Source organism: Macrobrachium nipponense, chromosome 13, assembly GCF_015104395.2.
Source record: "Macrobrachium nipponense isolate FS-2020 chromosome 13, ASM1510439v2, whole genome shotgun sequence".
NCBI lineage: Eukaryota > Metazoa > Arthropoda > Malacostraca > Decapoda > Palaemonidae > Macrobrachium > Macrobrachium nipponense.
Window position 1 is genome coordinate 48256692 of NC_087206.1, and position 12500 is coordinate 48269191.

Consider the following 12500-nt stretch of genomic DNA (forward strand, 5'->3'; position numbering starts at 1 on the left):
TAATATTCAGAAAGTGCGAGTTTGTAGAAAACAGGTGAACGGTACAGTTTATTAAGGGGTCTAACGTAAATTGAATGAGTATTTTGTGTATGTATTTGCTGCTGCTAATGTTGTGGGGTTTTTCTGCAAATGGAGTTCTAGCACCATTCAACAAGTGAAATAGAAATGTGTCACTGACTTCTGTCTTCTGTTTGGAAACCTGGTTTTAAAATAACAAGAAGGTCATTCTATTCGGGAAGCTGGATTAATAGCAAGAGCATTTCAACTGATTTCTGATAAAGAAGCTGCAGTAGTAGTGGATACATATTATGCCGTCTTCTGTTAGGAACTGAATTAACAACAAGGTCATTTTATGGTGTCTTTTGTCTGGGAGGTTGAATGAATGACAGGATAATTCTAGTCTTCTGTTTCAGCAGCTGAAGTGACAGTAGGCCATTGTACTATTTCTTCTGTTCAAGAAGGTGGTATGCTAGTAGAAGCATTTAACTGGTTTCTGATTAAGAAGCTGGCGTAATAGTATCCTTATTACACTGTCTTTTGTTTGGGAAGTTGGATTAAAAGCAAGGCCCTTTTAAGGTGTCTTTCGTCTGAGAGGTATGTGCATGCCATGCTGCCTTCTGCTTATGAGGCTGGATTAATTAATAACAATGCTATTTCATACGGTTTTCTTTTGGGAGGCTGAATCAATAACAAAGCCATAATCTACTTTCTTCTGTTTTGGAAGCTGGATTAATACCAAAGCCATTTTATACAGTTTTCTTTTTTGGAGGCTGAATGGGTAACAAAGCCATTTTCTGCTGTCTTCTGTTTTGGAAGCTGGATTAATAGCATTGCCACTTTATACGGTTTTCATTTTGGAAGACTGAATCATTAACAAAGCCACTCTCTATTTTCTTCTGTTTTGGACGCCGGATTAATAGCAATGTCATCTTATACAGTTTTCTTTTTGATAGGCTGAATCAATAGCAAAACCATGGTCTACTTTCTTCTATTTTGGACACTGGATTAATAGCAATGTTATTTTATATGGTTTTCTTTTTGGGAGGCTGAATCAATAATGGCAATATCCAGGCAAAATCTCTTTACATTTGCCTCTAAATCGGCTCTGAAAGAGGGTTGGTTGTTAGGCTTATTGTCCCTTGTGCAAGAGTCAACTTTTTTTTTTTTTTTTACTTGGAATATAATGTGATTTGACATCCATTTCATTGTGAAATTTCTTCCTTTTGTTTTGGTGAGCAGAACTAGCTAAACTAGTCCTTGGATTATGTAAATGAGATTTAAATTGTCCTTGAAGATGGTAATTTTGAGGTCTTGAACTATACCTTTGAAATCACTATACTATAAGGTGATGGCTCGTTTGTCCAGATGGTCCCCCACTGCCTTCGCAATAGCTGTTCTGTTGGCTGAATGAAGGCATTGTTAGATATTCTGTGTCTTCGAAGATGATAAAAAAAAAAGTAAAAAATGTGCCGAAGTTTCTTTGGCGCGATCGAGTTTTCTTTACACCATATAATCAAGGCTACCGAAAATAGAACTATCTTTCGGTGCTCCCGTATAATGGTGTATGAGGCGCGGCCTATGAAACTTTAACCACAGCCTGGTGATGGCCTATCTTATATGGTTGCCATAAGCACGATTATGCCTAATTTCACCTTAAATAGAATATAAAAAAAACTACTGAGCCTAGAGGGCTGCAATGTTTGATGATAGGAGAGTGGATGATCAACACACCAATTTGCAGCCCTCTAGCCTGAGTAGTTTTTAAGATCTGAGGGAAGAACAGAAAAAGTGCAGACAGTGCAGACGGACAGACAAAGCAGGTACAATAATTTTCTTTTACTGAAAACTAAACGCCTAAGACTGCCACCAGAAAGTTGCAGTCCACTGATATAACAATATAGTTTGATTCATTCAAACTTCTGTGCTAATGACTGTCATCTGTGCTTCCTACCACACCTGATGGAGCATGCAAGTGCTTTAACAAACTGGAAAGTTATTCACAAGTGTGTTGGTGTCCATGTTACTGGCTAGTAGTCATACACAATGTTAGGGGTCTTTGTTTAATGTTGCAGCTGTTTCTTGCATGTCATCGCTCTTTAGTTTAACCAAAAGGATTCGGGTTTGGATACTACTCTGACGACCATTCTTAAGTGTAATGTACCCTAATGTGGCCCCCTGAAAGGTTATGCAGGTCTTTCTGTTCTATGAGTATCTACAGTTCACACCAGGTTTCCTCAAATCTGCTCGAATAAAGAGTACCACCACAATAATTCTGGCTAGTTTATGGACCTTTTCCACACCAATAAAAATTACTGTGGATCTTCAGCCATTTGTGGTTGCTAATATATCTATGATGTATTCGTGAATGCCTATGGCTTCTCTGATAGTGCCAAGGTTGGTTAATAAAGGATACTTCTTTCAGGTAGCTTTCAAGTGATATAACTCTATAGGTATTTGGTTCCTTGCCTTAGGAATTGGCTGTGTGCCTTATTGATTCCAAGATCAAGGTCTGGTTTGCTCGTGAAAAGGGCAGTTTTCCAGTAAAAAATATTTTGTTGTGCTTGCTCACCCACATGTATCAACATGCGACATGTAATAAAATCTACATCTTAGGCTGTCTTTGCTGTTTTGCAATCCACCCTACATTACTTGATGACGAACAGTTTGTCTGTCCAGTGCATTCCAATACATTTTCAGTATGCAGCACTATACACCACTTAAGGTAAGTATCATTCTTGACCTCTCTTACGACCTCAGCTGCATGGATAAGCACTTCCCTGAATAGAGCAAAATTCTCATTAACTGGATACCACCTGAATATTCTTTTTTTTTTTTTTTTTTTTTTTGCCATGTCTATTCTTCAGTTCATCATTTTGATTCCTTGACTTTAAATACTATCTCGTGACGATTGTCATGTAGATAATTTCTATGGCATGAAGATATCTGCTGCCTTTTTTAAGCATTAGCATGAAAAAATTTTGTGAAAAGGCAATGGCTTAGCCAGTCACCTAGAGCTAAAGTCCCAACATATTGTCCAGGTTTCAAAGTCTGGGTTCAGTCTTGGAAGTGATGGAGGGGGTGGCAGAGGCTTGCTCATGTTGAGCTGTCATAGAAGGTTTTGCATATATACAATCTTGTGTTTTACTGGAGATGGACGGATCAGACTTGCATCCTGGTAGGCGTGTGAATTCTTCATTATTTAATCATACCCTGTGGAAATTCTTGAGGTAAGTGGTTCAGTAGATCCTACTATGAGTTTTGTAAGCTGTGAGAACTGAGAAATGTGTTATGATCAGTGAGGTCACCAACAAAGCTGATTTTCCTTAGAGGCAAAAGATGTGTGTCGTGTTATTAGCACTGCAAAGACCAGTACTAGTGCTCTAGCACTGCAAAGACCAGTACTAGTGCTCTAGCACTGCAAAGACCAGTACTAGTGCTCTATGTGCCAATATCAGATAAATGGCAACAAATCTTCCCATTGGTACAAAGAGCTACAGACCTCCTGCAATACTCCATCTCCAACAACACTAGCAACAATCATCCACAGACAAAAACTGGGCTCCATCTGCAACTAACAGACAACTGGAGTAGCTCACAAAGTCTACAAACATTGGGGGCATAGAGTAGTCAACATCTTAGAATGCCACCTACTACAATGTCCATAAACCTCAACTCCAAGACAAATATAGCCTCATATATAGAAAACTGGATACTTCTACTAATGCCCTCTGTCCTTCCTGCCACTCCATTTCTGTCCTGGGTTGAGGGATCATTCTAGCACGAAAAAATCATTTACAAATAGTATTCATCTATTTCTCCCACCAAAGATACTCATTCTTAACTGATTTGTATACCTGTAAAAAGGTCTACATCATAAGCTTTTACCTAACCATTAATGAAAATGTTCATTTTGCCATATACCTTCCCTACCACTAAAAACTCTCACTTTCTTGCCTCTAATATCTGGTGAAAATGTTTGCTCATCCATATATGTTCACTTATCCATATATCTTCTATAACAGTGAAATCTCCCAGTTTTCTGCCTAGTATATCTGAAAATATACCAGCAATCATTGCTGCCAAAATTCCTTTCCAACTGATGGGTACCATGAGGTTTGAACTGTCCCAGAACCAATTGTTTTCTATCTTTTCACATAAACAGTGAAATTTATGATAAAATGGGCAACTTATTTGCTCATCATGGGGTTGGAATAATACATATTTCCACTGTTGAGAATCCCCTTTGCTTTCAACATTTAAATTAGTATTTAATAAAGCACAAAGTCTGGTTCTCCTTTGCTCCCTCTGATGCATGCCAGTTCTATCTTGTTCTTTCACTTGTGCTGCCCTCTCTCGTGTGTTGCAGGTAATAAAAGGGGGTGACACACGCAATTCACTCCCACTTTCTCACAGCCCAGTATCGGGTCCTGGTCACACTTGGGCATACCCACTGACCCAGTGCAGAGCACCGACCTGGCTTCCCAACTTGACTCATGTGCCTGTGTGCCCACACGTGGAAGTGCCCTTGCCCTTACCGATACCTTGAAGAAGTTGACTTCCTACGTTTTATGAAAATATATCTCAAGAGAAAGGTAATGTGCAAAATTGTGGTGGCAATCTACTTATATTTCATTTTTTCCCTTTGTCAGTGATTGTACGACCCTTCATAGTGATTCATTATTCCCCACAGCTGTGTTTCCCTTAGAAAGATTTTTTATTAAGAGCTTTGGTTCCCTAGGAAGTGGTCATATTCAATTCCTCCCCTTCTCTATACAGTAACGTTTGAGCAGTAATTCATTCTTTCTTTGCACTCTGAGGAATCTTATGATTTATGTTAAAAAGGATTGCTACATCAGCTTCATTAATTTTGTATAGGGTCTCCTCTATTTTCCTTATCAAGGATTCGTCAGTGTTGCTAAAACTGCCAAGCAACGTGCCAAAGGGGATTGTCAAATCCAGTAGAGTCATTTTGAATCATATTCATTACTGCTACTATTACAAGTTGTTCTCTCTCTCTCTCTCTCTCTCTCTCTCTCTCTCTCTCTCTCTCTCTCAACACGACGTTTCGCCTCAGATTTGCCAGGGCATTATCACAGCAATGGTTGCTGGAGGACTGAATCCTGGTGGCAAGTACTTCTCTTTATATCATGGTCATGCAGGCACTCACAGATGCTCCTACAGGACCCAGGGGATATTCGAATATTCATTGGCCGACGGCCAGGCATCGGAAAAGTTCGGGGCGCGTTGACCTTCTCAGGCATGTGGCGTCTCCGGGAACCTAGTTGTCATTGGCTACGACTGTGGTGACGTTACTTCTGGTATTACTGCCATCCTCTTCAATGTTGGTCCCATCCTGGGTGCTGGTGTTATCCTCTGGAGGAGGGGGCTGGGCCTTCCTCACACAGGTGGGCAGCAGGAAGGGTTCCTGTGTCGTATTAAGGAGGGGTTTCTGCTCTAGAATGAATAATGCTTCATGGAGGCATAGGCGTTGCTGATCAGGGGCTCTTCCAATTATCTCGGTGTTTTTTACTATGTCCACCTCACTTGACTTGCTGTTGGTGGGCGTTGAGGGCGCGGTGTTTGATGGCTCCGTCCTAGGTGTAACAGGAGATCCTCTTGGACAGCCATAACATCGTCATTCCAAGATAGACTTCAGGACATCCTTGGATAGGGTATGTGTACCAGTAGATGACACTACTCTGCTTCAGGGGGTCTCCTGCAGGCGAGGTGGTGTTATTCCTCATAACCAGGTCTCTTGTCCATTGGTTCTTGTAACAGATTATAAGAAAGAGCCTGTTCTCTTCCACAATATTCTTAATGCATCTCTCTTCTTTGTATTCATGGTGCATAAAGGACTTGTAAAAAAGGCGTACATCCTCAGAGGGGGATTCTCTTCATTCTCTTCACCCTCCATGTACCATTTGGTACATGGTGTGGGTGTCCTGTCACATTGAACAGTGCGTTAAGGCCCTCCTCACAAAAGCCCTGGTGGTGGTGGTCTTGAACCTCACAGGACATTAACTCTCTCCGTTTAGGAAAAGTCCAAAGTTGGTAGATTTGGTGTAGACAGTAGTGGTCATCTTCAGGGTAGTCTTCATAATTAGGACGTTGAGAAATGTCTAGGAGTGTCTTGAGAGATTCTTCCGGGATGTTTGGAGGTTACATGTCAAGGTTTCTGTAGACCTTTTCCAAAATGATGTCTATGGTTTCATCGATGGGGACATTGGTAAAAAGGGACTCCACTTTGAGGGACAGCATCTGCTGTCGCCAGGGAAATCCTGGATTTTCTCCAGGAACTCTGTCAGAGAAGTAAGGCAAAATTTGGAAGGGGTATACGGCATCAGGATTCTGTTCAGTCGTTTTGCCAAAGCGTAGGTTGGGGTGGATGTCTGATTAATGATGGGGCATAAGGGGTTACCAGTCTTGTGTGTTCACATTTCCATAAAGAAACCCCAAGCTGTAGTCTCCTTGGATGGGCAGGAGGGGAGTTGTGTTCGTTGCGGTGTCCACTACAGTGATGATGCGGTTAGCATCCCACTTGATGTCTTCAGTAGGGTTTCTGGTCAATCTCTTGAATTTGGAGGTGTCTGCTAAAATGTTGTCCAGCTTCTCGAAATATTCCTGTCTTGATTACTACAAAGGCTGCCGCTTTATCTGCCCGAAGTATCATTATCCCCTCATTTTTCTTTAGAGCCAGTGCAGCGTCCTTCAGCTCTTTGGTGTATAACCTGCTGGTGTAGTTCCCTCTGTCTGTCTGGTCTTCTGCAAGTAGGAGAGGTTGAAGGGTGTCGCTGGTCTTAAGGATCTTCTTTGCCTCTTAACTGCTGTATGGAATCAAGGAGCAGTTCTATTTCCATACGTTTTTCAAGCTTCCTGGGTTTAGCCATGAAGTGACCGTTGAGGCCGAGGTTGAGTAGGTCATCTTGCTTGGGGGTTAGTTTATACTGGGTGAGGTTTATATACCTCTGGGTCTTCTCTTGGATACATATCTCCCCTTCGTTGAGGTTCACACCCCAACTCGTTTCCACGTCTTCCTCTTGCAGGTGTGTAAGACGGGCATTGATCTCCACAAAGTTGGGGTGCTCCTGGTGGTCCTCCCATTGGTGGTGTTCCCGTTGGTCCTCCTGGCACTGATGTCTAGTTCGGTATTGGTGTCTTGATCGGTAGTCTGGTTCGAGGTTGTCTTTTTCGTTAATGAGATCAGGCCGGACAGCTTCAGAATGTACTTCCGCCCATTCCCCTTGCAGGTGGTGATGCTCCTCGTGCTGGGCCTTCATCTTGGCAGTCTTCTTCCGTTGAAGAGCGGGTCTTTTCACAGCACCAATGTCCTCGGATGTATGCTAGATATATTGATGACATATTTATCCATGCTGACTCCGAGGAAGATGTTAGAGCCCTTCGCCATCAGTTCCAGAGCAACAGCGCCCTTAACTTCACAATTGAGTTCAGCAGCAAAGATCGGCTCCCCTTCCTCGACGTCCTAATTATGAAGACTACCCTGAAGATGACCAATACTGTCTACACCGAATCTACCAGCATGGGACTTTACCTAAATGAAGAGAGTAAGTGTCCTGCGAGGTTCTAGACCACCACCGTCAGGGCCTTTATGAGGAAGGCCTTAATGCACTGTTCAGTGGATTGAGCTTCACAAATGGTCAACAATGGTTACTCCAACAAGCTGATCAACATGGAGATAAGGATAGCTTTGAACAAATGGTACATGGAGGACAAAGAGAATGAAGAGAATCCCATCCCCCCTATGAAGTTGTACGTCTTTTCTACAAGTCATTTATGCACCACAGCTACAAAGAAGAAGAGAGATGTATTAAGAAGATTGTGGAAGAGATTGTCACCCATGCAGAAGGGAAGAGACTCTCTCTTATAATCTATTACAAGAACTAAAGGATAAGAGACCTGGATACGAGGAATAACCCCATCCCGCCTGCACATACCCTATCCAAGGATGTCCTGGAGTCTATATCGTAATGACGACGTTACGACTGTCCAATGGGATCTATCACACCCAGGATGGTGCCATCAAACACCATGCCCTCACAACCCCAACAGCATGTCGAGCGAGAGGACATCATCAAAAACACTGAGATAATTGGAGGAGTTGCTGATCAGTGATGCCAACGCCTCCTTGAAACATTATTCATTCTAGAGCGTAATCCCAGCCCCCCCTCCTAAGGATAACACCAGCTCCAGGACGGGACCAACATTGAAGAGGATGGCAGTAATACCAGGAGTAAAGTCACCATAGTCGTAGCCAATGAAAACCCGGTTCCTGGTGATGCCACACAACTAAGAAGGTCAGCATGCCTCGAGCTTTTTTCGACGCCTGGCCGCCAGCTAATGAAAATTCGAATATCCCCTGGGTCCTGCAGGAGCATCTGTGAGCGCCTGCATGACCATGATATAAATAGAAGGACTCACCACCAGGATTCAGTCCTCCAGCAACCATCGCTGTGATAATGCCCTGGCAGATCTAGGCGAAATATCGCATTAAGAGAGAGAGAGAGAGAGAGAGAGAGAGAGAGAGAGAACTTGTAATAGTTGCTGTAATAAATATAATTCAAAATGATACTACAAGATTTGACAATCCCCCTTGGCACGTTGCTTGCCAGTTTTAGCAACGCTGAGAAATCCTTAATCAGGAAATAGAGAAGAATATACAAAACTAATGGAACTGATGTAGCAATCCTTTTTCATAAGACTTGTTTAAAAGACAGTCCACTCCCAAGATTTATGTTAAAATTATATCCGACCCCAACCCCCTCTTTGTCGCACACGTGTTTATACAATGTTTGTATTGCAGGTATCCTATAATTTCATACTGTGAAAGGTGGATGTCCTTGTCCTTCTGCTCTGGGCCCAGTAAATGCACACTGCGAATCGTCACGTGCGTCTTGGAACACGTGCTCATTGCTCCTAACAATTATTCCAGTATTTGGCCTTATGTGAGGGTCATTACCGTCCTTATTGGGACCTTGAAATCAGTAGAGTAGCACTAAGTGTAAATACATTCCCCTGAAAATTCAACTCTTGGAGTTTCCTTGTGATTTTTCCCTTAACTTGTAGGTATTTGGCCTTCAGCCAACACCCTTCTTTTTTTATCTAGTTAGGTCTGATCGGTCTCCCTTTTAGCTGCAGTCAGAATAATCATCCGTTGCAGGAGCCACCAGACATAATTTAGAAAACCTCATATCGTAATATAATTGAAGTCATATCCTACCACTCAAAGATATCTGCTTAAGAACTTTACAAAAATGCACTTAAAACTTAAACGTAAAATCACCAACCTCGGAAAAACCTACATGGATGCGTCTGTGTGAATAAACTGATGACTGCAGATGTGCAGGATGAGTGAAGGATGCCCTCAGGTCAGACTGATTGAAGAACAGTAGTACAAGTGATGTTCCAGCCAATATCACAAGCAGGGTCTTACCTGGCTGCTTCCTGCAAAGAATATCTTTTATCAAAATCTACTCACACATTCAGAGACAATGACCAATACAAATACCTGTATAAATAAGAGAGAAATATTACATACATAATTTATATATATGCATGTGTGTGTGTGGGTGTGTTTAATTTCGATGACCACCAGCCTACCCACTGGCTGGACCAGGAATGAACAAGCTAGAAACGGAGAATGAGAATTTGCGTTCCATCCCGACAATTATAATCCCTTACCTGCGGTTGTCATTCCTACTAATCCATATTCTTGTACTCTAATCACCTAATGCCTAAATTCATATTTACATTTTCCGATTAAAATGAAGTCATGTAGTTTATAGAAATGTCCTGTCTGACATACTTCTTTGAAATAACTGTACTGTTGACCACCATAGGACCTAAACTCTCCCAACAATTGTATGTTAAATGAAAACCTTCTACCAGCTGAAGGATTTAAGAAATTATTAAATGACAAGGTGTTATATATATATATATATATATATATATATATATATATATATATATATATATATATTAAATTTATAAATATATAAATGGATGTATGTACGTTTGTGTATGTTCCAGTGTAACTCTGAAATTCATTGAACAATTTCAATGAAATTTGGTATACATATGACTTATACTATCAGGAAAAGAATACTGTGGGGGTAAGACATCACTAACCCCAAAGGGCACCAAAGGTGATGGGAGTAAGAAGGGCTTCTCTGGAATGGGGCTGGTTCTTACTGTAGACTTTGTAATAAAATAAACATTATGGGTCTATCATACCTCATTTCGGTATACTTATGACTTATTATCTGAAAAAGAATACTGTCCGGGGTAAGACATCATTGGCACCAAAGGAGGTAGGGGTAGGAAGGGGTGAGTAAAAATAACCGAAAGTGACAGATATTAGTGTCTAATCCATAGTTTTCAAGGTCGCTGAGATGAATAGTGACATATAAAATGTCAAAAACGTTGGGCAATGTAATTAAAAGAACTGTCTTAACTATTTTAACTTTAAGAGATTGCAATTTCCAGCGAGACTTGTGGTCTCGATCACGATCAACAAGGCACAGGGATAGTCTATCAAGTACTGTGGAGTGGATTTGAGATCGTCATGTTGCTTGATCTAGGTATTATAATGATTTTGTGAACGATTTTACATTATAATTTATATACTGTATTTATATTTCTAAAAACCCATACATATAAAAATTCTTTGATATTACACTATAGATATGTGTAAAAGAAGGTTGGGATAAATAAAAAACCAGGTGTGTTCTGTTTTGGGTGTATTCTGCAGTCTGAGTGTGTTTTATGCATTGAGTTTTTACCATTTTATCATGCAATGCCAGTAACTTCAGCTAGTATATATAAATATAATATATGTAACATACATATATATATATATATATATATATATATATATATATATATATATATATATATATATATATATATATATATATATATATATATATATATATATATATATATATATATATATATATATATATATATATATATATGACTGGTAAAAATGTTCTGTAACAACAGAATTCCATCTAATAAAAGGAGCCCATAAAAACACCAAAATGTAGAGAGAAAAGTACTATTTTTCAGAGACTGCTGTCTCTCTCTTCAGGTATACGAATGAGAAAAGTTTACAGAAAAGGTGGTATTAAACGCATTAGTGCCCAGCATCAAATTTAAAGTTGAATGGGAAACCGACAACAAAATTCCTTTTCTTGATGTTTTAATAATCAGACACACGACAGAATACAAATTTACCATATACAGAAAACCAACGTTCTCACTTTCATATATTCACTACTTTAGCTATCACGATATTACTATCAAGATAGGTGTAGCTAGCAACCTATTCTTAAGAGCCTTACGAATTTGTTCCCCAGATTTCCTGGAAAAAGAATTTGAACTAATTCGCAAGCAACTTTCATCTTTAAAGTATCCTGAAAGCAATTCAAAAAGCAAACGTAATGTTCTACCGACCCCCTAAAGACAAGACCAGAGACACACCCAACAATAAAATAAAAATTCCTCACCTGGAGACGATTAAGAGAGTAACTCACACCCTTGGGAAATCCACCCTTTGCATTTACCTACCCAAATACCTTAGCCAAATCCCTGATTAACGTCCAACAAAAGACATCTCCCAAAGACTCTGGGGTATATGAGATCCCATGCCAGGACTGTGACCAATCTTACATCGGATTTACAGGTAAATCACTTCCCCAGAGATTAATACAACACAAACGGTCAGTTAGGTATGGACAACAGAACTCGGCTATTTTCAACCATATAAATGGACATAACCATAGAATAAACTGGAATATGTCACGTGTACTTTATAGCAGCAACTGCCGGTACAAGAGTCAAATGATGGAATCGGCCTTAATGAAAGAGAAGCAGGTAATGAACATCTCAAAAAGGGGCGTGGATCTCAGATGTCGTTGACGAAGTGTTCATTCAACCAACGCTTAAGAAGATTAAAGGAAGACTATCAGCGGGGGTGACCTAAATTGGCTTACTTGTGGACGGATCTCTTGGTATAAATACCACCTTTTCTGTAAACTTTTCTCATTCATATACCTGAAGAGAGACAGCAATTTCTGAAATATAGTACTTTTCTCTCTACATTTTGGTGTTTTATGGGCTCCTTTTATTAGATATATATATATATATATATATATATATATATATATATATATATATATATATATATATATATATATATATATATATATATATATATATATATATATATATATATATATATATATATATATATATATATATATATAATAACGTGCATACAGGAGATACACGTTAAAGCTCTCAGCATTGATAAATCACATAAAACAAGTACAATATTTTTCCTCACTCCCCATAAGAATCTAGACCACCCACATCAACTAGCAGAAGTCGTGTTTTCCCCTTTCCTTGATAATTAACAATTGGACACGGTGCTTATCCTACTTCGCTCTGCCCACCAAAAAACTCCGCCTCTCGTATAGCTA

At 39.9% G+C, this 12500-nt stretch overlaps 1 protein-coding gene across 4 annotated transcripts in view; it reads right to left on the minus strand.

Annotated features, from left to right (window-relative positions):
- The window catches only part of LOC135225785 (carbohydrate sulfotransferase 4-like), a 169787-nt gene that overhangs the window by 46814 nt on the left and 110473 nt on the right, over positions 1 to 12500 (minus strand). For 3 of the 4 annotated variants that reach the window (XM_064265263.1, XM_064265259.1, XM_064265262.1), the window contains one exon: positions 9303 to 9459. In XM_064265263.1, the coding sequence (XP_064121333.1) occupies positions 9303 to 9459 (157 nt within the window). The remainder of the gene's footprint in view (positions 1 to 9302; positions 9460 to 12500) is intronic. The other variant, XM_064265260.1, reaches the window with a different exon arrangement.